The 25,876-nt window shown below is 46.1% G+C and overlaps 1 protein-coding gene across 1 annotated transcript in view; it reads right to left on the minus strand.

Annotated features, from left to right (window-relative positions):
* The window catches only part of LOC309537641 (phospholipase A2 inhibitor gamma subunit B-like), a gene marked incomplete at its 5' end in the record, with an annotated part of 41,260 nt that extends 19,221 nt beyond the window's left edge, over positions 1-22,039 (minus strand). Inside the window, 2 exons of the mRNA XM_082232533.1 lie at positions 18,873-19,019; positions 21,904-22,039. Of these exons, the coding sequence (XP_082088659.1) occupies positions 18,873-19,019; positions 21,904-22,039 (283 nt within the window). The remainder of the gene's footprint in view (positions 1-18,872; positions 19,020-21,903) is intronic.
* Between the last annotated feature and the right edge of the window lie 3,837 nt (positions 22,040-25,876).

The following is a 25,876-nucleotide window of genomic DNA, read 5'->3' on the forward strand; positions in this document are numbered from 1 at the left end:
GTCTTTGTATCAGGTCCAGAAGCTGCAGCTAGTGCTGCATGAGTTTTGGGATTTGACAAATGAACTTGGAAAAAGCCAGATTTGGAAGGATAAAGTTTGGTTTGGTTTGGAAATGGGGGGTTGTATAGACCCCCCCTATGCAGGGATGTTTGGACTTTTCAAATCTGGCAATGGGCCGTGAGATGTTTGGGGTTGTGGGGGCTCTTAATTCTGGAGGGACTTTGAAACATGTTCTTAAATACCATATGGGGCTTTGTGTGGAATATGGAAAAGGGACTGATTTGTTGAGAAGGGTCAAAAACACTGTTAAGTTGGAGTTCCCACGAGTGAAAGGAGCAGGAGACAAAGTAAAGTACAGGTATAAATATGAAGAAGAGCCGCGGAAGGGACATGGAAGATACTTAAGGGCCTCGGATACAAGATTACCAGGTTAATGCGCTTGATTGATGGGATAGAAAGGACTGACAAAACCCGGGACCAGGAGGAAGAGACACTGGATGAAGATTGGAAGAAAAAAATATTATTATTTTTTTATTAGGACTGCTTTATAAAACTGATGAATGTTAGAAAAATGCTGGAATGAAATTATTTGGCTTTAGTAAAAATGTTAAAAGAATTATGTAAGAATATGTTAGGGTTATGAAATAAGATTTAAGTTTTAAGTTTTAGGGTCTTCTATAGTAAGATAAGGTTAAAATAGATTAAGGTAATGTAATGACAGAATATTATGAAAAATGGAAAGGATTTGCTGTGACAATTAATAACTAGGATACAAAAAAAAGGGAGGAGTGAGGAGGTCAAAGAAAGAAGGTAATGGCAGTTAAGGATTGGAGAATATTGGATTTGTTTTTAAATGTTTGTGGCTTATTTTTGTCTTTTGATTGTGTTGTTGTATTGTTTGATTGTAGTTTGTTCTTTCCCCCCCCTAGTTTTTCTTTTTCTTTTTCTTTTTCGGTTTTTCTGTAACTCTAAAATTCTTAATAAATATCATTAAAAAAAACAAAAACAGAAGCTGCAGCTAGTGCAGAACACAACAGCTATAGTGCTCATAGCAGCAGGCTACTGTCTACGTGTCACTCTATTGCTGAGACAGTGGCACTGGTTGCCAATTTTCTTCCAGGTCACATTCAAGGTGATTATGTTTATTTCCACTGATTCCTGAGCAATGTGAGCCCAAAGTGCCTTGAGGAGTGCACAAACCCTTATGCTACACCTCAAGCAGTGAGATCCTTTTATTGGGGGCAATTCTTGTAGCTCCCTACACATCAGAGATTTAGTCAGCTTTCAATTCACAGGAAGCCTTTATCGCAACAGGACAGAGAAAAGCTGTTCTTCCTTCCTCACAATACTAGAATTTGTAGGCAGCCAATGACAGTGAATGTTGGAAGATTCAGGAAAGATGGAAGAAAGTATAGTGGTACCTCTGCTTACGAACGGGATTTGTACCGGAGGCCTGGCCGTATCCTGAAATCTTCGTAACCGGAGGTGCCTGTTCTGCACATGTGTGCGGCGCCGTGGAGCACTTCTGCGCATGCACAAGGTGCACAGAGCGCTTCTGCATGTGCATGAACGGCAACCCTACTTCCAGGTTTGCTGCGTCCACAACCTGAAAGTTACATTACCCGAAGGTAACACAACCCGAGCAGCCGCTGTACTGTTTGAAATAGCACATAGTTAAACTCTGGAATTTGCTCTCAGGAAGTAAAGATGGGCAGCAACGTGGATGTGTTTGATTGAGGATTAGAAGAAAATAATAGAGGATAAGACTAACAATGACTACTAACCAATTTGGCCATGTTCTTCCTCAAGTGTTGGAGACAGTATTCCTGTGAATGTCAGTTTGTGGGAATGACAAGTGGGGGGACGGGATGGGACGGGATGGGGACAACTGGTGTTGCTGTCCAGTCCTGCTTTGAGGCTTTGCACCGGCATCTTGCTGGCCATTGCAACAACAGGGTTCTGGAACAGCTGGACTGGTTCAGCAGGCTGATGCATGCTGTGCCAGTTGAAGCTTGTGGGAAATCTAACATTAGCCCAAATTTTGATTGCCTCAAAGTGGTGCTCACCCAATGTACATGCTGAAGACGAGGGGATTCGCAATGTACCTGCTGAAGAAACATGGTTTCACAATTTCTTTCTAAAATCACCAAGCTGTTCATTTGGCTAAATAAGGGAAGAAAAAGGAGAAAGAAAATTGGGAAACTATGGAGGCCTTGAGTAATCTATACCAGGAGTGGGGAACTGCTCACCTGGGGGCCAAATGCAGCCACTGCATGTCCCTCTACAGGGCCTAGGAGATGGGGGGGGTGCAGGTAGTACATCGTTCTTTGGGATAACAAGGGGGGCATCAGAAAATGTTTGCACATGTTTGTGTCCAATGTTGCCACTTTCTAAAATTTATTTATTGGTGCATGCTTTTCTCTCATAAATGTACCAAACATGAAATAAAATAAAACTGGGATAATGGGGTATTCTCAGGTCAGTGGAGGATGTACGTGCTGTGTCCTGTTCGTGATGTGGCTGTGGAACTTGCCATTCTTTTGATAGAAAATGCTGTGTGGGGGCATGGGGTGGGGGACAAAAATGGGGGGAGTGTCAGTTGTGGGGAGTGAGAAATGTCCATGTTTTCATCTGAGGAATGTTGGAGGGTATGCAGTGGGTGTTGAACATCAATATGAAGCTGTTGGGAAGAGTCAACTGGAGTTTTGGCGTGAAACTCTGGATTCGTGCTTGGATGTCATGGTGCATGACAGCCAACAAACTGAGTTTGAACCATGAAAAGCTGGAGGCCTTATGAACGAGTGATTTCTGGGTCTTGGAGATAGGTCAATTGCTTGGTAGCCTGGACACAGTGGTTCATGTACTGGTAACTTCAAGACTTGATTGTGGCAGCATGCAGTCTTTGTATCAGGTCCAGAAGCTGCAGCTAGGGCATAACATAACAGCCAGAGTGCTCATAGCAGCAGGCTACTGTCTACGTGTCACTCTGTTGCTGAGACAGTGGCACTGGTTGCCAATTTGCTGCCAGGTCACATTCAAGGTGCTTATGTTTATTTCCACTGATTCCTGAGCAATGTGAGCCAAAAGTGCCTTGTGGAGTGCACAAACCCCTATGCTACACCGCAAGCACTGAGATCCTTTGACTGGGGCAATTCTTGTAGCTCCCTACACACCTGAAGTTTAGTCAGCCTTCAATTCACAGGAAGCCTTTAGTGCAACAGGACAGAGAAAAGTTTTTATTCCTTTCTCACAGTACTAGAATTTGTGGGCAGCCAATGGCAGTGAATGTTGGAAGATCTGAGAAAGATGGAAGAAAGTGCTGCTTGGAAATAGCACATAGTTAAACTCTGGAATTTGCTCTCAGGAAGTAAAGATGGGCAGCAACGTGGATGTGTTTGATTGAGGATTAGAAGAAAATAATGGAGGATAAGGCTAACAATGGCTACTAACCAAGTTGGCCATGTTCTTCCTCAAGTGTTGGAGACAGTATTCCTCTGAATGTCAGGAATCACAAGGGGGGGGTTGACTGGTGTTGCTGTTCATTTCGACAACAGGGTTCTGTAACAGCTGGACTGGTTCAGCAGGTGGATGCAAGCAGTGCCAGTTGAAGCTTGTGGAAAATCTAACATTAGCACAAATCTTGATTGCCTCAAAGTGGAAAGGGATGCTTTGGTGGGGGTCACGTAGCATGGCTGCTGTGGTGAAACGGGATGCACTACCCCTGACAACAAGGGAGCACAAAGTAGACACAATTAAATTTGACATGGAAGGCTGGCCAGGGATTTCAAACCTGAAATATAGCTCCCATCCCCAAGCACTATTATTTTCCCCAACAAATGTTGCATTTGGATAAATGATACAACACACATTATTTGCCATATATATTTATTTTGGACATGATTCAATGACTTCATTTGCACATGAAAGTCAAATACAGCCTGTCTTTGAGGAGGAGCTTCTAGACTTCTGGAAAGAAAGCCTGGGAGTCCTCAGGCTGAGACCACCCCTGCTTCAACCACTAGGTTGTCAATTTCCATAAATGGTGGGTTCTTCTGGGTGGTGGAGGTTTGCCTTCCCTCAGCTACAGCTCATTGGCATCGTCGTCTATTGCTTCAGTGCACTCTGCTTGAGTGACCTCAACTCCTAATGATTCAAGACCATTCTCCATCATCCCTTCACTGTAGTCACACATACTAGCTGTTGCACAGCCTCGGACAGCACCCATCACAGTGCTTCCCCCTGTTGGGGAAAAAAACCATACATATGCTTTTGAAATCCAAAACCCTCTCCCTCAAACGGAAGGGTGGCGAACTTTTTTTAGACCAAGAGCCTTTTTCCAGTCTGGGTGACCTTCTAGGAGGTCCACATGCCAATGGAAACATATGTAAAATTCACCTTTACACGGCGGTCTATTTTATACATACATTCAAACGCCCCTCTCTGTTCTCCCTCCAGGTAACCAAGAGTCCAGGGGCAACAATCCAGCCAGGCCAAAGCATACAGGTAGGGTATGAATAATAATAATAATAATTTTTATTTATATCCCGCCCTCCCCAGCCGAAGCCGGGCTCAGGGCGGCTAACAACACTAAAATGAAGTGGGGCTTGCGAAGGGTGTGGCTTAGGGAGAGGAGGTGTGGCTAAGGAGGATCTGAAGGGCCAGAGAGAGAGAGTCCAAGAGGAATGCCTTTGCCCAGGCAATTTTTCCAGATTTCTCTGATAGTCAGAAACACAAATTTATTTATTTTTGGTAAGGGGAGACAAGTGTCTGTCCAGTTTTCATTGTTGTGCAGTAATAAAATGCACAGTGTCTCATGATCTAGATTTCCTCTGTCCCATTAAATGCACTTGTTTGTGGTACAGAATTGGCCCACTTGCTCTTTATAAATAAGTTGGTTAGAGTTAAGAGAGTCCCATGGACTGCAAAAAGATCAAACCTATCCATTCTGAAGAAATCAGCCCTGAGTGCTCACTGGAAGGACAGATCATGAAGCTGAGGCTCCAATACTTTGGCCACCTCATGAGAAGAGAAGGCTCCCTGGAAAAGACTCTGATGCTGGGAAAGATTGAAGGCACAAGGAGAAGGGTATGACAGAAGACGAGATTGTTGGACAGTGTTCTCGAAGCTACCAACATGAGTTTGACCAAACTGTTGGAGGCAGTGGATGAGAGGAGTGCCTGGGGTGCTCTGGTCCAGGGCGTCACAAAGAGTCAGACACGACTAAACAACAACAGAGTTAAGAGCAGGTGGGGGGGAGATTGCAGGTCTGTGTCCAGAGGAGCTTGCAGATTTTAGGGACTATCTTTTACTGGGGCTGGATATACACAAGCACAGCTCCACGTTTTTTGCTTTTGTTTCACTTGTGATGCTAATGAAAGTCAAAGATATGTGAATGATGTGGATTTGGCATTTGGACAATGAGAGAGGGAGAGTGGCAGCATCACAGATGTCCTGGGAGAGTTTTGTTGGTGCAATGTTAGTATTATGTATATGTTTGCGTAATATATAATGTTGCTATATAATTTACTGTCAGCTTAGATTCTTCACATTGTTTCTTCTAAGAGGAATGGGACTCCCAGATGTTGATAATCACAATGGAGAGGGTGGGGAGAGTGACATTGGGCTCATGTCCTCTTCATTCACCATCTTCTTCTTCATATTATAAGAATTAATTATTATAAGGTGATGTATCGATGTTATTTAACTCTAAAGAGCTTAGATCAAATATATAAGAATGTACCAAAAAAAGGTTGGAAATGTAAGAATGGCAAGGGGTCATTCTGTCACATGTGGTAGACCTGTAGGAAGGCTATGGTCTCTTGGGGCATGATATATAATGGGGAGGGGGGGGATCAAACTAACTTTTCCAAGAGTCCGGAACCCTTCTGGCAGGTGATATTGGTCAGCAAAATTCCAAACTCTGTTTATATATCAGACTTCCACTTTCTTGCCACTTTCAAAAAATTATTTATTGGTGCATTCTTTTCTTTTTGTAAACATGCCGAACATGAAATAAAATAAAACAGGGATTATAGGGTATTCTCAGGTCAGTGGAGGATATACATGCTGTGTCCTGTTCGTGATGTGGCTGTGGAACTTGCCATTCTTCTGATAGAAAATGCTGTGTGGGGGCATGGGGTGGGGGACCAAAATGGGGGGGGGTGTCAGTTGTGGGTGGGGAGTGAGAAATGTCCATGTTTTCATCTGAGGAATGTTGGAGGGTGTGCAGTGGCTCTTGAACATCAATATGAAGCTGTTGGGAAGAGTCAATTGGAGTTTTGGAGTGAAACTCTGAATTGGTGCCTGGATGCCATAGAGCCCTTATGAATGAGTGATTTCTGTGTCTTGAAGATAGGTCAATTGCTTGGCAGCCTGGACACAGGGGTTCATGCACTGGTAACTTCAAGACTTGATTATGCCAGCATGCAGTGGGGCTGTCTTTGTATCAGGTCCAGAAGCTGCAGCTAGTGCTGCATGAGTTTTGGGATTTGACAAATGAACTTGGAAAATGCCAGATTTGGAAGGATAAAGTTTGGTTTGGTTTGGAAATGGGGGGTTGTATAGACCCCCCTATGCAGGGATGTTTGGACTTTTCAAATCTGGCAATGGGCCGTGAGATGTTTGGGGTTGTGGGGGCTCTTAATTCTGGAGGGACTTTGAAACATGTTCTTAAATACCATATGGGGCTTTGTGTGGAATATGGAAAAGGGACTGATTTGTTGAGAAGGGTCAAAAACACTGTTAAGTTGGAGTTCCCACGAGTGAAAGGAGCAGGAGACAAAGTAAAGTACAGGTATAAATATGAAGAAGGGACATGGAAGAGACTTAAGGGCCTCGGATACAAGATTACCAGGTTAATGCGCTTGATTGATGGGATAGAAAGGACTGACAAAACCCGGCACCAGGAGGAAGAGACACTGGATGAAGATTGGAAGAAAAAAAATATTATTATTATTTTATTAGGACTGCTTTATAAAACTGATGAATGTTAGAAAAATGCTGGAATGAAATTATTTGGCTTTAGTAAAAATGTTAAAAGAATTATGTAAGAATATGTTAGGGTTATGAAATAAGATTTAAGTTTTAAGTTTTAGGGTTTTCTATAGTAAGATAAGGTTAAAATAGATTAAGGTAATGTAATGACAGAATATTATGAAAAATGGAAAGGATTTGCTGTGACAATTAATAACTAGGATACAAAAAAAGGGAGGAGTGAGGAGGTCAAAGAAAGAAGGTAATGGCAGTTAAGGATTGGAGAATATTGGATTTGTTTTTAAATGTTTGTGGCTTATTTTTGTCTTTTGATTGTGTTGTTGTATTGTTTGATTGTGGTTTGTTCTTTTTTCTTTTCCCCCTAGTTTTTCTTTTTCTTTTTCTTTTTTGGTTTTTCTGTAACTCTAAAATTCTTAATAAATATCATTAAAAAAAAACAAACAGAAGAAGCAGCTACTGCAGAACACAACAGTTGCGTGTTGAGTTCCACAGTGCCACCCCCCAAAAATTCACACAACACACGTTCATTTTTGTTTAAGGTTTTTGGCATAATTTTGGCCACAACTTTATTAAAATACAGCCAATGTGAGTGGTTGCTTAGGCACTGGTTATGACTACTGTCCTTGCCCCCGAGGACAGAGCTGAAACTTCCGGGCACCACCAGAAGCCAGCGTGGGAAACAATTGTTGGGGAGAAATGAGGCTGGGAATTCAGTCCAACACCTCTCACCCTCATGTTCCGGTGGGGCTTGCACGGCCCAAGCCCGGCACCACGGACAAGGACGAAAGAATGGCAAGCCCCTGGATTCCTTTAACGGAATTCCCATTCGCATCATTTGGAGGGATAGGCACCTTACCCCTCCAAGCACCAATTTAACCAATGCCTAACCGCCAACCTTACAAGTTGTGACGATTTGCTAAGCAGTAGGCAAAACCCAAAGGCACACACTAATCAGCCAGATGGGAAAATTCCTACTGGGCCCCCGCACCAATGCGAACGACCCCATGACAGGCAGAGCAAGGTCAATTGAACCCAAGAACCACCCTATAAAAGGGAGGGGGGGCGGGTGATCCAATGCAAAACGGCCAAGAGGACGTCCCCTAGTCCTACTCCTCAATTTATAGACTCTGACTCCTCCTCCGAAAATAGCAACACCAAAAAATCCCCAGCAACCCAATTTAACCCCCTACCAGCTTGGTTCTCCAAATTTGCCTAATCACGATGGTGGCCTGCTCCCCAACCGCAACACGTGCTCTCTGCTAGTGAGAACACGCTTTGCGTGTTGAGTTCCGCAGTGCCACCCCCCAAAAATTCACACAACACACGTTCATTTTTGTTTAAGGTTTTTGGCATAATTTTGGCCACAACTTTATTAAAATACAGCCAATGTGAGTGGTTGCTTAGGCACTGGTTATGACTACTGTCCTTGCCCCCGAGGACAGAGCTGAAACTTCTGGGCACCACCGGAAGCCAGCGTGGGAAACAATTGTTGGGGAGAAATGAGGCTGGGAATTCAGTCCAACACCTCTCACCCTCATGTTCCGGTGGGGCTTGCACGGCCCAAGCCCGGCACCACGGACAAGGACGAAAGAATGGCAAGCCCCTGGATTCCTTTAACGGAATTCCCATTCGCATCATTTGGAGGGATAGGCACCTTACCCCTCCAAGCACCAATTTAACCAATGCCTAACCGCCATGGAGCCAACGGCTCACCGCCAAACCACTCACAACCCCAGCCAAGACCTCAGCTTGACCACCACTGCACCTATCCAGGCTTCATTACCCGAAGCCGAAAGGTGCACGCCGTCATCTCGAAATAAGGATGGCCTCTGGGAAGAAATTTCGGTATGAAAAATCACATCCCCGCCGAACTCCAAAACCTTTTTTGATACTGCAGTATTGATGCGACTTCTGGCTCTCTCAATGGCGGCCGGGCAATGACTGCCCCTCCAAGAGCGCCGTTGAAGCAGCCTTGACCAAAAAATTTTTGCTGCCGGCATCATAGCTCGCAGCGTCTCCAAGTCCAATAAAATGGCAGCACGCAGTGAACGACAGTCCAAAGAAACCAAGTCGTTCTCACCCAGATGTACCACAATGGCCGACGGGGGTTCTTCCCATAGCAACTGCCTCCGAATCCGAGGCAGGAGCTCCGACCAATGCATTCCCCTTCTGGACAGCCAGGACAACCGAACATGTTGAGGAAGGCCGAGACCGGGACCCATTCGCGACTGCCGCGCAGCGACACCAGCCCAATGGACGATGCTGTGCCCCACCATCCATATGCGGACAGGCGCCAAACCTAATATAAATAAACAAAATAATGTGAGGTCCTCGTTTAACGGATATAATTCTTGAACACTCCCGACTTCCAGCGACCCAACTCCTTTATCCTGGCTGCTGACAAGCCCCAATGTGCTGCCGTAGTGGCAGCCCCTATCCTGAACGAGTGTGGGGCAAAATCCTTTGCCCTGCCGCCACCCGCCAGGATTGCTTTCCGCATTATTTTCGCAAACTGTTGCCTTGAAAGGGGCGAACCATCCTCATGCCTAAGTAGCGGACCATCCCCAGGGGAGCGGATGGACAGGTACCTCCTGACATCCTTCACAGGGCAAGGGCCCGCCTCCCCAGTAGCCGGGAGACGAATGATTGCACCCCTACCCCTCTGATCCGTCTTCGAGCGCCTTATTATAATTTGAAGTTCCACAGGAGACAGCTGCACGTCCTGCAACAAAAGGCCCCGTGTACAGCCATCCCTATGAACCTCAACCACAATTTCACCCACTCTTAGGGCACCAAAAAAGGCGATCGAAAAGGCGGCCGAAAAGAGGCGAGCCTCATAGCCGGACCAGCACACCCCCCGCAGCTTTCTGCGCATTACGCACAACATATCAAAAGATATGGGTAATCGACTTGTCGGGCGGGAAGGACAAAGTCTACTCCATCCTTCCAAGGCTTTGCGGACAATGAACTTCGCACAAGGGTCCTTATCAAAGAATACCTTGCAGAAAAATGCTATAGCGGCAGCATGTATCCTAATCGTCTTAGCTGCCCTGCCCAGCTGAAATAAATGTGCTAAATAACTCAACACCTGCGAAGATGTGGGCGAAGCCCTTTTTAAGTCGCAGGCAGATTGCTGCATGAATGTTACAAAATCACCCCACACTTTTGTGTATGAACGTAAGGTAGAAGGGGAGACCGATGCCGCTACTCCCTGTAAAACTAATTGCTGCCAAGGCTCCAGAGATGTTCCGGGAAACATTCCGGACGTATCCGAGCCTCTGGAACCAGGAGTCTGAACCGCTCCATCTGAAAACGGGACAGAGCATCAGCAATTTCGTTAGACACCCCGGGGACAAAACGTGCTGAAAAAACTATATTATAACGTAAGCAATGTAACACAAAAACCCGCAAAAGGGCCGACACCCGGGGGGAGCGTGACGACAGCTTGGCCAAAACTGACACCACCGCTTGATTATCGGTCCAGAAGCAGACACGACGGTCCCTGAACTCCTCGACCCACAAATGCACTGCCACTGCAATGGGAAAAAACTCGAGAAAAGTTAGGTCCCGCGTAATCTCTCCCCCTTGCCAGGTCTTTGGCCAACGTTCCGCACACCAACGTCCCTTCCAATAGAGTCCAAAGCCCAGGGAACCGGCAGCATCAGACTGCACTTGAAAGTCATTCTGCAAGTTCAAAGTGTCTTGCCAAAGTGACACCCCATTGAATTCCTCGAGGAATTCCAACCAAATGGAAAGATCAACCTTTACCTGACTAGAGAGGCGCACACGATGATGCGAGGCTTTCAACCCTGAGGTGAGGCGAGCCAGGCGAGAGCAGAAGGGGCGCCCCGGCGCCACCACTCTACAAGCAAAATTCGAGTGTCCCAACAGCGATTGAAGCTGCCGAAGAGACACCTTCCTCAAAGGGAGTAGTTCCTCTATTACCCTCCTCAAATTTGCTAGTTTGTCGCTTGGCAAGCTAGAAGTTTGAGCAACAGTATCCAAAAGGATACCCAGATAAGTAAGCCGAGTCGAAGGACCCTCAGTCTTGTCCGCGGCTAGGGGCACCCCCAATTCCTGTGTAAGATCGGCAAAAGCTTGCAAAAGCACCGAGCAATCGCCAGTATCAGGGGCTGAGGCCAATAAAAAATCATCCAAATAATGAGTGACTCCGCTCAGGCCGGTTTTTGATTTGAGAGCCCATTCCAAAAAGGTACTGAAAGATTCAAAAGCGGCACAAGCAATCGAACATCCCATCGGCATTGCCTTATCAAAATAATAGTTGCCCTCAAACTGAAAACCCAGCAACCAAAAATCTTCCGGATGAATTGGCAAAAGGCGAAAGGCTGACTCGATATCGCATTTTGCCAATAACGCAGAATGGCCGAAGCTCCGAATCACCTTGATTGCCTGATCAAGAGATGCGTACTTCACTGAGCAGAGTTCAGGAGGGATGACGTCATTAACTGACGTACCCATGGGGTGTGACAAATTATGAATTAAACGAAATTCCCCCGGTGCCTTCTTAGGCACAATACCCAATGGGGATACATGCAAATTTGGAAAAGGAGGGGTGACAAAAGGACCGGCCATCCGACGCATGGCCACCTCCTTTGCAATCTTCTTGCGAGCAACCTGAGGTAGCTCACGAACTGACTTTTGGTTAGCAGGATTCCTTGCCACAGGCGACTCAACTACCGGAATCCGAAAACCTTGAGAAAAACCATTACCCAAATAATCTGCAGCCTCCCTATTGGGGTATGACTGCAACCAAGTTAACAAAACCCCCAGGCGAATAGGTGTAAAAGCTAAAGAGGTCAACGAGCTATTTTGCAGTTCCCGCGGTGTTTGCGGGAGGAGCGGGCTTTGGGGGTTGCTGAGAACCCCCTTTTCCACCACGAAAGGGCCGCCGGCCTGCAAAACAAGAGGAAGTGGGATGCGAGCCATTGCATCTTTCGCAGGCGTGGACGAATTTGCACCCCTGTCGATTACAAGACCCTTTGTTGAAGTCCCAGCAGAACAGGCGGCGGCCAGTTTTTAAAACCCCTGTCTTAGGCTTCTGCTGCTCAGGAGCCTTTTTATCAATAAGTGGGGCCACGTGGGTGGTCCATACGTCAAGATCTTTCCGATCCCAGCGAGCAGACGGAATTTTTGCTGCGCGGCGCCGGAAAGCCTCATCATACTTTATCGCGGCTTTTTCACCTGCTCTGGTGAATGCCGAGCGAACGATAGACAAATAAACCATTAAATGAAGAGATCTCCGGGGATAAGCAGCCATTACCACACCAGCAAAGACCTGGAAACAATCAAGCCAAAGTTCGAACGAACGATCTGCATTGGGAACCCCCTGGCGCTTTTTGGAAGAACTACTCTTCTCTTGGTCCTCCGAGGGCGGGGCCAACTTAAACATGTCTACATATCGCCCATCCAAAATCCTAGAGCGCACCTTCGATGACAGGTGCAAACCAGGAATAACATCTCTGGCGGAGTTGGTGGATACTTTAACGTCTGGTACCAAAACGCCATCCAAACATTCCTGAACGATGCCATATCTAGCCCGATGTGTGTTGGACCGGCGCTCCCAAGCCCACTTAGGAAGCCCCGATGCGGATTCGCCAAATCCCCAGTAAAGTTCCAGTGAGTTACCTGCCTCCTCGTCAGAACTGGAAGATGACGTACCGGTATAAGAAGTAGAGGAGTCATCCCTCCTACGCTTTGCGTGCTTCCGGGAAGACTTCCTGCGGCGACGCTTCCCGCCCGAAGACTTCCTGGCCGGAACCGGTAAGCTGTCTTCAATGGAAGATTCCGATTCCTGATCCGGCCGAGAGAGACCTGGGACCGATGGAGAAGAAACCACCCGTGAGGGACCAGGAACAGATGCTGCCTCAATAGTAGGCAGCACTAACCTACCATGGCGGGAAGAAGGGGCCGAATGGGCACCCCTCCCCGAAGGTCTCCGCGAAGGATGGGACCTCCGTGCCCGGCCACGAGCAGCAGGTATGTATCGGGATTGTGTTGGCTGGGGGTCACTTCCCCCCACCACAGGAAACAATTCCCCACTTTCATCCTCCTCAGATGACGACAAGACTGGTGATGATGCGCCCACAGGAGGAGGCGGTGCTGTTGATGTGGACGGCTGACTGGAACACTGCTGTAGAAAGCCATCCAGATTAGCCGCGAAGCGAGATAAAGCCGCAGGATTGCCGGCCATGCTGGACACCAAGGACTGCACTCGTCCCTCTGGTTGTCTTGTCACAGGTGAGCGTAACGCCTGCGATGGGCCTCTAATAGGCCGTTTTGCAGTGGAAGATGGACCAGGGCGAGCTGCGTCCCGCTTTGGAGCCATACCTGCTAGGCAATAAGAAAATAAAAATAGAAAATTCCAAACAGTTAATGAGTAAACAGGCCTGACCCGGTAGCACTTGAAACCAAGAACTCCAGAACACTTAAGACAATTAACTTCAATAGAACCAGGCACAAAATTAAACAATTCTAATTAAAATCCTTAACGTAAAATTATTACGCGCCTTCCAAACCAGCCTGCAAGGATAAAAGAGTAGGCAGCCCAATTAAGGGCTCAACCACACACAAAAAAGGGGTTATTCAGTCAATTCAAAAGAGAAACCTATAAGAAAATCAAAATTCCGCAGCAAAAACAATTGCAATGGTGCAATAATCAGATCCACCAGCAGGTGGCACTATGACAGCCTGTCCACTAAAGGAGAGGAGGCTGCAATACCAACTAGGCCACCAGGGGAGCTCAAGAGTAGGCCGGCTGCAATACCGGCAAGGCCACTAGGGGAGCTCCGGGGTAGGCAGCCTGCAATTACTGCCACCGGCCACAAGGGGGCGCAGGCCAAATTGCCGACGCACGATCCCTAGCCTCTCCAAACGGATCGGCAATGGAGGGCCCTGACGCAGCAAGGCTCCTCCAACGAGGCACAGGCCGCTCCGAGGCCCCAGGAAGCCCTGAAGGCCTCAATCCACCCCCAAGCGGCGCCTGCTGCTCGCAAGATAATCGAGGCCTCCTGTATCAGGCGCTGGCTGCGCCACGCGATCCCGCCGGTATCCCCCGACAATTATTTAATTATTTTCCTTTCAGCCCGCCGGAGCGACGGGGACGCGCCAGAAACCGCAACCACCCGGGAGCCGGCTCGAAAAAGGGGGTACAGGTAAGTCAAAATAGGGAGAGGGACGGGGAAAGGAAGGGGGACTAGGAGCGCTCCATGGCTCAGAGCCGCAGGGCGATCCTCCGAGCAATTAGGGCCTCCCTTCGGAGGGAGACGATGGAGGGAATGGGGGGGGAGGGAAGGATGGAAGCCGGCTGCGCACCGAGGCCGCGGAGCCGCGGAGCGACCCCCCGGGTGGGTGCAGGGTATTCCCGCAGTACGCTGTAAGCGGCTCGGCCGCACTCCGCGGCCCTAGAAGCGGCCTGGAACGGCGCAATCAAGGAGAAACCTCCCTGACTAGGGAGGGGGCACCCCCCCCTGCCTAAGGAACGAACCCACGAGGAACTTAAGCCAAGAAATTAAATTAACGAGGAACAATAAATCCAGTATAAAATTAAGGCAGGGGGGCAATAGGAAGCAAATAGAATGGAAATACAACCGTCTCAGACACCAAGCAGCTCCTTGATCCAATGCAAAACGGCCAAGAGGACGTCCCCTAGTCCTACTCCTCAATTTATAGACTCTGACTCCTCCTCCGAAAATAGCAACACCAAAAAATCCCCAGCAACCCAATTTAACCCCCTACCAGCTTGGTTCTCCAAATTTGCCTAATCACGATGGTGGCCTGCTCCCCAACCGCAACACGTGCTCTCTGCTAGTGAGAACACGCTCTATAGTGCTCATAGGAGCAGGCTACTGGCCATGTGTCTGTCTGTTGCTGAGACAGTGGCACTTGTTGCCAATTTTCTTCCCGGTCACATTCAAGGTGCTTATGTTTATTTCCACTGATTCCTGAGCCATGTGAGCCAAAAGTGCCTTGAGGAATGCACAAACCCTTATGCTACACCTCAAGCAGTGAGATCCTTTTATTGGGGGCAATTCTTGTAGCTCCCTACACATCAGAGGTTTAGTCAGCTTTCAATTCACAGGAAGCCTTTAGTGCAACAGGAGAGAGAAAAGCTTTTATTCCTTTCTCACAGTACTAGAATTTGTGGGCAGCCAATGACAGTTAATGTTGGAAGCTTTGAGAAAGATGGAAGAAAGTACAGTGGTACCTCTGGTTATGAATGGGATCTGTTCCGGAGGCCTGGTCGTATCCCGAAATCTTCGTAACCTGAGGCGCCTGTTCTCCTTATGTGTGCAGCGCCGTGGAGCACTTCTGCGCATGCGTGAGGTGAGCAGAGCGCTTCTGTGTGTGCTCGAGTGGCAAACACACTTCCTGGTTTGCTACGTCCTCAACCCAAAAGTTACGTTACCCAAAGGCAATGTAACCCGAGGGTCCACTGTAGTGTTTGAAATAGCATATGGTTAAACTCTGGAATTTGCTCTCAGGAAGTAAAGATGGGCAGCAACGTGGATGTGTTTGATTGAGGATTAGAAGAAACTGATGGAGGATAAGGCTATCAATGGCTACTAACCAATTTGGCCATGTTCTTCCTCAAGTGTTGGAGACAGTATTCCTGTGAATGTCAGTTGGTGGGAATCACAAGCGGGGGGACAGGATCGGACCAACTTGTGTTGCTGTCCAGTCCTGCTTTTAGGCTTTGCACCGGCATCTTGCTGGCCATTGCAACAACAGGGTTCTAGAACAGCTGGACTGGTTCAGCAGGCTGATGCAAGCTGTGCCAGTTGAAGCTTGTGGGAAATCTAACATTACCCCAAATTTTGATTGCCTCAAAGTGGTGCTCACCCAATGTACATGCTGAAGACGAGGGGATTCGCAATGTACCTGCTGAAGAAACATGGTTTCACAATTTCTTTCTAAAATCACCAAGCTGTTCATTTGGCTGAGTAAGGGAAGAAAAAGGAGAAAGAAAATTGGGAAACTATGGAGGCCTTGAGTAATCTATACCAGGAGTGGGGAACTGCTCACCTGGGGGCCAAATGCAGCCACTGCATGTCCCTCTACAGGGCCTAGGAGATGGGGGGGTGCAGGTAGTACATCGTTCTTTGGGATAACAAGGGGGGCATCAGAAAATGTTTGCACATGTTTGTGTCCAATGTTGCCACTTTCTAAAATTTATTTATTGGTGCATGCTTTTCTCTCATAAATGTACCAAACATGAAATAAAATAAAACTGGGATAATGGGGTATTCTCAGGTCAGTGGAGGATATACATGCTGTGTCCTGTTCGTGATGTGGCTGTGGAACTTGCCATTCTTTTGATAGAAAATGCTGTGTGGGGGCATGGGGTGGGGGACGAAAATGGGGGGAGTGTCAGTTGTGGGGAGTGAGAAATGTCCATGTTTTCATCTGAGGAATGTTGGAGGGTATGCAGTGGGTGTTGAACATCAATATGAAGCTGTTGGGAAGAGTCAACTGGAGTTTTGGCGTGAAACTCTGGATTCATGCTTGGATGCCATGGTGCATGACAGCCAACAAACTGAGCTTGAACCATGAAAAGCTGGAGGCCTTATGAATGAGTGATTTCTGGGTCTTGGAGATAGGTCAACTGCTTGGCAGCCTGGACACAGTGGTTCATGCACTGGTAACTTCAAGACTTGATTGTGGCAGCATGCAGTCTTTGTATCAGGTCCAGAAGCTGCAGCTAGAGTGCTCATAGCAGCAGGCTAGTGTCTACGTGTCACTCTGTTGCTGAGACAGTGGCACTGGTTGCCAATTTGCTGCCAGGTCACATTCAAGGTGCTTATGTTTATTTCCACTGATTCCTGAGCAATGTGAGCCAAAAGTGCCTTGTGGAGTGCACAAACCCTTATGCTACACCTCAAGCACTGAGATCCTTTGGCTGGGCAATTCTTGTAGCTCCCTACACACCTGAAGTTTAGTCAGCCTTTAATTCACAGGAAGCCTTTAGTGCAACAGGACAGAGAAAAGTTTTTATTCCTTTCTCACAGTACTGGAATTTGTGGGCAGCCAATGGCAGTGAATGTTGGAAGATCTGAGAAAGATGGAAGAAAGTGCTGCTTGAAATAGCACATAGTTAAACTCTGGAATTTGCTCTCAGGAAGTAAAGATGGGCAGCAACGTGGATGTATTTGATTGAGGATTAGAAGAAAATAATGGAGGATAAGGCTAACAATGGCTACTAACCAAGTTGGCCATGTTCTTCCTCAAGTGTTGGAGACAGTATTCCTCTGAATGTCAGGAATCACAAGGGGGGGGGGGTTGACTGGTGTTGCTGTCCATTTCGGATGCAAGCAGTGCCAGTTGAAGCTTGTGGAAAATCTAACATTAGCACAAATCTTGATTGCCTCAAAGTGGAAAGGGATGCTTTGGTGGGGGTCACGTAGCATGGAGGCTGTGGTGAAACAGGATGCACTACCCCTGACAACAAGGGAGCACAAAGTGGACACAATTAAATTTGACATGGAAGGCTGGCCAGGGATTTCAAACCTGAAATCTTGCTCCCATCCCCAAGAACTTTTATTTCCCCCAACAAATGATGCATTTGGATAAATGATACAACACACATTATTTGCCATATATATTTATTTTGGACATGATTCAATGACTTCATTTGCACATGAAAGTCAAATGCAGCCTGTCTTTGAGGAGGAGCTTCTAGACTTCTGGAAATAAAGCCTGGGAGTCATCAGGCTGAGACCACCCCTGCTTCAACCACTAGGCCACCAATTTCCATACATGGTGGGCTTTTCTGGGCGGTGGAGGTTTGCCTTCCCTCAGCTACAGCTCATTGGCATCGTCGTCTATTGCTTCAGTGCACTCTGCTTGAGTGACCTCAACTCCTAATGATTCAAGACCAGTCTCCATCATCCCTTCACCGTAGTCACACATACTAGCTGTTGCACAGCCTCGGACAGCACCCATCACGGTGCTTCCCCCTGTTGGGGAAAAAAACACATACATATGCTTTTGAAATCCAAAACCCTCTCCCTCAAACAGAAGGGTGGGGAACTTTTTTCAGAACAAGAGCCTTTTTCCAGTCTGGGTGACCTTCTGGGAGGTCCACATGCCAATGGAAACATATGTAAAATTCACCTTTACATGGCAGTCTATTTTATACATACATTCAAACCCCCCTCTCTGTTCTCCCTTGGTTCTCCAGGTAACCAAGAGTCCAGGGGCAACAATCCAGCCAGGCCAAAGCATACAGGTAGGGTATGAAGTGGGGCTTGCGAAGGGTGTGGCTTAGGGAGAGGAGGTATGGCTAAGGAGGATCCGAAGGGCCAGAGAGAGAGAGTCCTAGAGCCTTTGGCCCCTGGGCCTGTGGGTCTCCATCCTGCCCCCCCAATGTAAAGTGCCATTTTAAGATGCATTTTTATTTAACAAAATCTATAAATCGCTTAATTGCTGTAAAAACTGCTAGGGGTTTACAAGAAATACTTACACTAGCAATAAAAGCAGTTAAAACCATTAAAACATTTAAAACTCAATGGAATGAACAGCAAAAGGGAATAGAGTGTGTCCCTATCTGAATAGGCTTTTAAGGTATTTCTGGGGGGAAATGGAATAAACTGGTGCAGAGTTCCAGGCAAGAACCCCAGAAATCACTAGCCCTTCCCTGTATTCTCCTCCTCCTCCCACCTCCTTGCACACACATCCCTCCTCCTTGGACTCTTGCCCATTCCAAACACTCTGTGAGGGCAACGTGGGTCTCCTAATAACTTTCAGCACGCTTCATAAACAAAGTATCATAGCGTCTTTTAGGGGAAGCCATGACTGCTCAAATTGGCATGATGCTTCCTTAAAGATGGGGCCCTAGCTGCACTCCATTATACAAGACTCACCGAACTTCATGCGACCCCCAGCGTAGAAGCATTGATCCTCCTCATTTCTGCAGCTGACGGTCTTATTGCCCTCACACTCATCTGTCAAGGTGGAGAAGCAACTCGGGCACTTCAGCCCATTAGGCTCCCTCGTCTCATGCTCAGGCACTGGAAAACAATCACCACACCACACCAACATTGCAGTTAGTCAATGTATTTCTTTTGCAGATGCAAACCACAACTTGCTCTATGTGATGGGTGGGAATTGTACTCCTCCTTCAAAGAGCGATGCCTACCACCTTCCAACACTTCTCCAAGTGGAGTGCTTCAGCCATGCTCCATTCATCCAGGGCTACATTAATGCATGGTGCAAGAGATTTCTGACTGGGGCCACATTCACAGCATACATTTCAAGCAAAGGGATACCACTTTAAGCAATTGGGCTTAGCACTGGGCACCACTGGGGGGCATTCTGAGAGACAAAATGGCAGCCACAGATGCACACAAACGATGATAAAATTCTACAAAATGGCCCTCTTCCTGAGAGCGGGAAAGAGAAAAAAAGCTCTTAGTAATTTTATCCTTAAAAAACACTTCTGGGAAAACATGTGCTTAGTTTTGGTAAAATAATGATTTCACCAAAGAAAAAATGGTATCTAATAAGAACTATTGTGTGGGGTTTGTTTGTTAATCAATATTAATATTAATATTATTATTTGTTTTACAATAAAAGCTTACACTAGGGTGTTGGGAATGCTAAGGTGAACCACAATATGGTGCCGCCTCCCACCAAGAAGGGAGGGGTGAGTGAAAGTCTACATCAGGTACAAGGGAATGTGAACATCTACATCAGGAACAAGGGTGGGAGGAGACCAGAGGTCAAATCTGTACTTGAGCCACGACACTTTCTGAGTGACCTGGGGCCAGACACTGCCCCTTAGCCTGACTTATTTCACACGGGTGTTTGAGGCTAAAATGGTGAGCAGGAGAGCCAGACACGCCACCTTAAGCTCTTTGAAGGAAAGAGTAGGGTTGTAAATATCAGAAGCTGCTGCAGGAGAGGGACTGTGAGTAACATCACACAAGGAATGTTTCTAGGACTAAGGTAAAACTGTGAAGCTCCCTTGTAATTTTTGCTCATGAATGCTGCATGTTGTTCAAGTAATCTTGTTATTGATATATGGTTTTTGGTTTTGTTCTATGTGCAGTTCTTCTTTTACTATGTTATGTTATTAAATAATGCAGATATCCTCTTAGAAAGCACTGTTCTGTTGGCGAAGGCAGGAGCCCACGTTGCAGATGTTTGAAGAAGGCCTGGCCAATCCAGAGGTATCATACTGCCTTATCACTCCCTGGATCACCAGCTTTTTGTGGTGAGTGGGTTTGCATGTTCCTATGACTTGTGTGAGCGAAGCCATCAGGAATCCTGTACTCCTAACAGGGTCACCCAAGGCGGTAAGGTCAAAGGAAAGGAGCCAGACAAAGAATGATCCAAAAAGTCCTCAATGGCAGAACAGGTGGATGATAAGAAGCGGTATGTGAAGGTGGATAAGGGCTGCAGCAGATAGGAATCTACTGGTTCATTGCGACTACTCATGCCATCGGAACAGAGCCCTACTGTGAAGACTGTGCCTTGGTCAGCATGCACTGATCTACACACATAAAACAAATTCACGTACTGGTGTCTTCCAAAAACCCATCCCAAACCCAAACCCCAAAAGTCACCTGGCAATCGACAAATGGTAATGGGGGCAGGATCATGAAATCTGGAAGCCCCTAGTCATGAACCAGCACATGGGTGGTTCATACAGATTCAGTCGTTTCAAATTAAGTTACGAGGCAGTTGAGCAGCTTGGCAGCTGTATCCATGACTGAGCAGCCCTTTTTAGGATCCACTCTGCTCACCCTGGAAAGGGGCAGGTGCCCTAAACATAGTCTGCCTCCCTTTCCCCCTGACTGGATGACCGCACACAGTGGGGTCACCACCTAGCGGTTGTAAAACACAATTGAATTTTGGAACATAGAATATACAAACTTTGTCAGATAACACAGATAGCAAGCGTTCTGAATGCAGAACTGCCATCATTGCAAGAGAGCTGCAACGTTTTAACATCAATATTGCAGCGCTTCAAGAGACTCAAAGAGCAGGCGAGGGACAACTGAAGGAAGAAAAAGGAGACTACACTTTCTTCTGGAAAGGTCTATCTGAACAAGAACTTTGGGTACATGGGGTATGCTTCGCTATAAAAAACGATCTTGTGAAGCTCCTGTCAGAAGTCCCTACTGGCATTAATGAGTGACTCTCAACCCCCCAAATAAAGCTCACCAAAAACCAACAGGATACTCTTATAAGTGCTTATGCACCAACACTGGATGCCGATGAAGACATTAAATAATTTTTTTACTCTCAGCTGGATACCGCTCTATCAGAGATGCCTAAGGAAGATAAACTCATCCTCCTGGGTGATTTTAATGCAGGAGTTGGGTGAGATTTCGATCGGTGGCCTGGGACTATTGGGAAAGAAGGAACTGGCAACAGCAACCAGAACTGAATCTTACTTTTGACAATATGTGCAGCACACTACCTTGTTACTACCAACACACTCTTTTGACAGAAAAATAAATTTAAAGCTCCCTGGAGGCATCCTCGGTCAAACCACTGGCACCTCTTAGACCAGGGGTCAGCAACCTTTTTCAGCCATGGGTCGGTCCACCATCCCTCAGACCATTTGGTGGGCCAGACTATATTTTGAAAAAAAATATGACCAAATACCTATGCCCCACAAATAACCCAGAGATGCATTTTAAATAAAAGGACACATTCTACTCATGTAAAAACACGCTGATTTCTGGACCGTTCATGGGCCGGATTGAGAAGGTGATTGGGCCACATCCAGCCCATGGTCCTTAGGTTGCCTGCCTCTGTCTTAAAGCTCCTCCTTGTCTAGCCAGTCTCTGACATCAGGATACTGCCAAAAACTTGTTTGTCTTTCTTTGACCTCTCTCATTACTTGGGTTTTTTGAGACCATCTTTCCTGATGATGATACTTACTTTCGGGAGGTCCGCGGTTGCACATATCTGTCTTGCAGCAGGAGACCTTGCTCTGGATGTACATTGATGACATTATAGAGGCACTGGAATAGTCTGCATCACACAAGTCTGTATCGATGCAGGACTTGAGAACCATTGCTGACCCCAAATGTGCTATAAAAGAAAGAATTGGAAAAGGAAATAACTAGACCTGGAGATAGGGCTGGCCCACCCATGAGGAAAGGATTGATGGTCATCTTATGTGGCAGGATCCAGAGGGGCAGGGGATCTGACCACCAAGAAAAGCATCTCCTGATGCTGCTGCCTTTGAAGCTGTGGTGTGATCCTTGGAGGCAAGATCTGTCACCTCCTCATCAGTTCCTCTCCCCCATTTGAGCCACCCCATGTGAGCCCGGCTTGGCTGGGGAGGGCGGGGTATAAATAAAAATTATTATTATTATTATTATTATTATTATTATTATTATTATTATTATTATGTCCCTGTTTTTCGTGGCAGGGACCTTGGAGCTCCTTCCTTTTTCTTTTTTAATATAATGTTTGTTAAAATTTCTTTTTTCCTTTATAACAACCAAATACAGTTTCTTCATCACATATTGTTGTTGTTTAGTCGTTTAGTCATGTCCAACTCTTCGTGACCCCATGGAACAGAGCACGCCTGGCACTTCTGTCTTCCACTGCCTCCCGCAGTTTGGTCAAACTCATGCAGGTAGCTTCGAGAACACTGTTCAACCATCTCGTCCTCTGTCGTCCCCTTCTCCTTGTGCCCTCCATCTTTCCCAACATCAGGGTCTTTTCCAGGGAGTCTTCTCTTCTCATGAGGTGGCCAAAGTACTGGAGCCTCATCTTAACGATCTCTCCTTCCAGTGAGCACTCAGGACTGATTTCCTTAAGAATTGAGAGGTTTGATCTTCTTGCAGTCCGTGGGACTCTCAAGAGTCTCCTCCAGCACCATAACATAACCATCACATATATCTTTGCTCAAATTGAGCTTTGACATCCTCCCACCCCCCTCCCTGACTTCCATATTCAATCACTTTTATCTTCGCATTTCTAAATCACCCTATTTACCTTATCTCCATACTTAAAAGACTTCTAATATTTATAAACAGGCATCAAATCATAACCTGTCCTTTTCAAACAGTTTGTTGCGCTGGTTTCGGATTTGCCCCGTCAGTCTCGCCAGCTCGGCGTATTCAATCATCCTTGTCTGTCATTCTTCCAACATTGGAAGTTCCTGCTTCTTCCATTTCTGGGCTAAATGTATCCTTTCTGCCATGGTAGCATATATAAATATATTTATGTCTTTTTTTGGGGGGGGGAATTTCTTCACCTATGATCGCTAATTAAAAAGCCTCTGGTTTTTTTACTGAAAGTATTTTATATACCATATCCCAGTAGACTTTAATTTTAGGACACGTCCACCACATTTGAAAGAAATTCCCTTCCTTCTCCTTACATTTCCAACATGCCTTATCTTGAGTTCTATACATTTTAGCAAATACCACCTCGGAGCTCCTTTCTGAGGCTCCCTCCGCCTCGCTGGTGCCTGTGCAGGCACACTGCCTCTTTCCTTGTGGGGTGGTCATTTGCAAAGCGCAGGCTGCAAAGCCACCCTACCTATCCCTTGTCGGGCTGCCTGCACTGCCTGGCTGCCTTTGACTGGCAGAGTGGGCTCCATTTTTCCTCCTGTGCTGAAAAAGGCAAGCCAAGGCTGTCTCCGCCCGGAGCCTGCACTCCATTGTTGACTCACACAAGGTGGGGGCTCCTTCAAACTTCTCCATTGAGAGATGGGCAGCCGTGCCCCCTCAACAGGAAAGGGTCACATGGCTCGCATTTCCCCTGCTTAGCAGCTGACATACCGCTCCTACTTATGTGCAAGCAGGAGCGGGGTTGGGGCTTTGCAGCTGGGGAGGGGGAGCACTTTAACAGAGCCCCCGCCCCACTACTTGTTCATGTGAGCCAGTGGCAGGTTGGGGTTTTCGCAAAACTGCTTGGCTGAGTTGAGGGCAGCGGTGTGCTCTTAACCCAAGCAGTTTAAGGAGGGAGGGAGGGAGGGAGGGAGGAACAAGCTGTATAAGCCTTGTCCATGCAGCTTGTTTCTCCCACTGCAGGTATATGGGACAGACCACGATGATGAAACTGCTACCCCTCCTGAGTCCCTCTGCCTCCAGCTCCAGGCTACAGCCTATTTTGCTATTTCCTCAGCATGCTATGTGCTGGAGCCAGAGGGTCTCAGGATCAGCGGGGGTTTCCCCAGCGATTTACTGCTGAGTGAAGTTGTCATCACGGTCTGCCCCTCATATATCAATAAATCGCCCAGGCCTAATCTTCAGTCACCCTTTCTTCCGTTTCTGTGGGGTGGGGAACATTTCATGGTTTGACTCAGGTATCCAATTGTGTTGAGCTGGCCCTGCTTGGAGCGGAAAGAGAGCTCTCCAGTTTTATCTATTTGTTGAATGTGAGTCAGGACTGGAGAACTTTTGGCTGCCCAGAGGTTTCTACCACCCTTCTCCTTATTGAGTGGGATCAGTTCAGGAGGTTTCATGGGAAGCAATTAATGAATGAAATAAGTTTTGTGGCTGCCAACGTGGATGACAGGGTGGATAAAAATCCATTTTTTAAAAAAATCAAAATAATCAGATTTTTAAATTTAAATCAGATTTTTTTTATTTAAATCGGATTTTTTAAAATTTAAATTGGTTTTTTAAAAATGCTTTTGGAGGATTCCCCCTCCTAAAGACAGTTTTCTATTTAAGTTACATTATATTCCAAAGACTATACTCATCAGGAAATAAGGATTTGTTTTAAGCTTTTCATGTGTGCTATAACTCCCTCTAAGGTTTTTCTTAAAAAATCGTTTAATCACATCAGTTAACAAACATGGATACATATGCTATAATGTTATTGTTTTAGTTAAATAAATTGTTTAAATTGTTATTAATGAAATGATTATTTTTCTCAGCAGAAAAGAAGTCCAAATATAAACAGTTAATTTATTAAACCTCACAAAATTTTATAATCTGTCAATGTTTTTCTAATAGTATAGCCAAATCAGTATTTTTTGATATAAATTTAAAAACTACTCTGAAAATTTATTATTCCAAAAACGAAACCTTCATCTAGTTGTAAATATTAAGATTATACCAGTAAGAATGAGTCTTTCTGTAAAAAAATGTTGTAAATCAAGTTTTACTGACTAGTGATTTAAATCGTGATTTAAATCAAATCCACCCTGTAACTGTGGCCTCAAGGTCCATAAACAGCTTCAACCAGAGCCAGGGCCTTTTCAACACTGGCCCCGGCCTGGTGGAACGCTCTGCCCCATGAGACCAGGGCCCTGCAGGATCTGATTTCTTTCCGCAGGGCCTGTAAGACAGAGTTGTCCCTCCTGGCCTTTGGCTTGGAGCCAATTTGATTCCCTCCCTCCCTCTCTTTCTTTTTTCTTTTCCTTCTCCTCCTCTTAATATCATTAATATTTTAATGTTTCAATATTTTAATGTTGTATTTTAATTTTGTTTTTAAGTTGTAATCATTCAACTTGTTTTTATTATTGCTTGTAAGCCGCTCTGAGCCCGGCCTTGGCTGGGGAGGGCGTGGTATAAATAAAAATTATTATTATTATTATTAATAATAATAATAATATTATAACTGGACCAATGAGAGTCGATACTGGAGCTCATAAAGGGAGCATGTACCACAGGCAATTAGGAAGGGGCGATATGTCAGTGTCAGTTTCTCTTGGTTTCTTATTTTAAGTTCATTTCTCCACATTTTCATATAATAATAATAATAATAATAATAATAATAATAATAATAATAATTTATTTGTACCCCGCCCATCTGGTTGGGTTTCCCCAGCCACTCTGGGCGGCTTCCATAGAAACCAAAAAAACACTGAAACATCATACATTAAAAACTTCCCTGAACAGGGCTGCCTTAAGATGTCTTCTGAATGTCAGGTAGTTGTTTATCG

Source organism: Podarcis vaucheri, assembly GCF_965113315.1.
Source record: "Podarcis vaucheri genome assembly, chromosome: 7".
In the NCBI taxonomy this organism is placed as follows: domain Eukaryota; kingdom Metazoa; phylum Chordata; class Lepidosauria; order Squamata; family Lacertidae; genus Podarcis; species Podarcis vaucheri.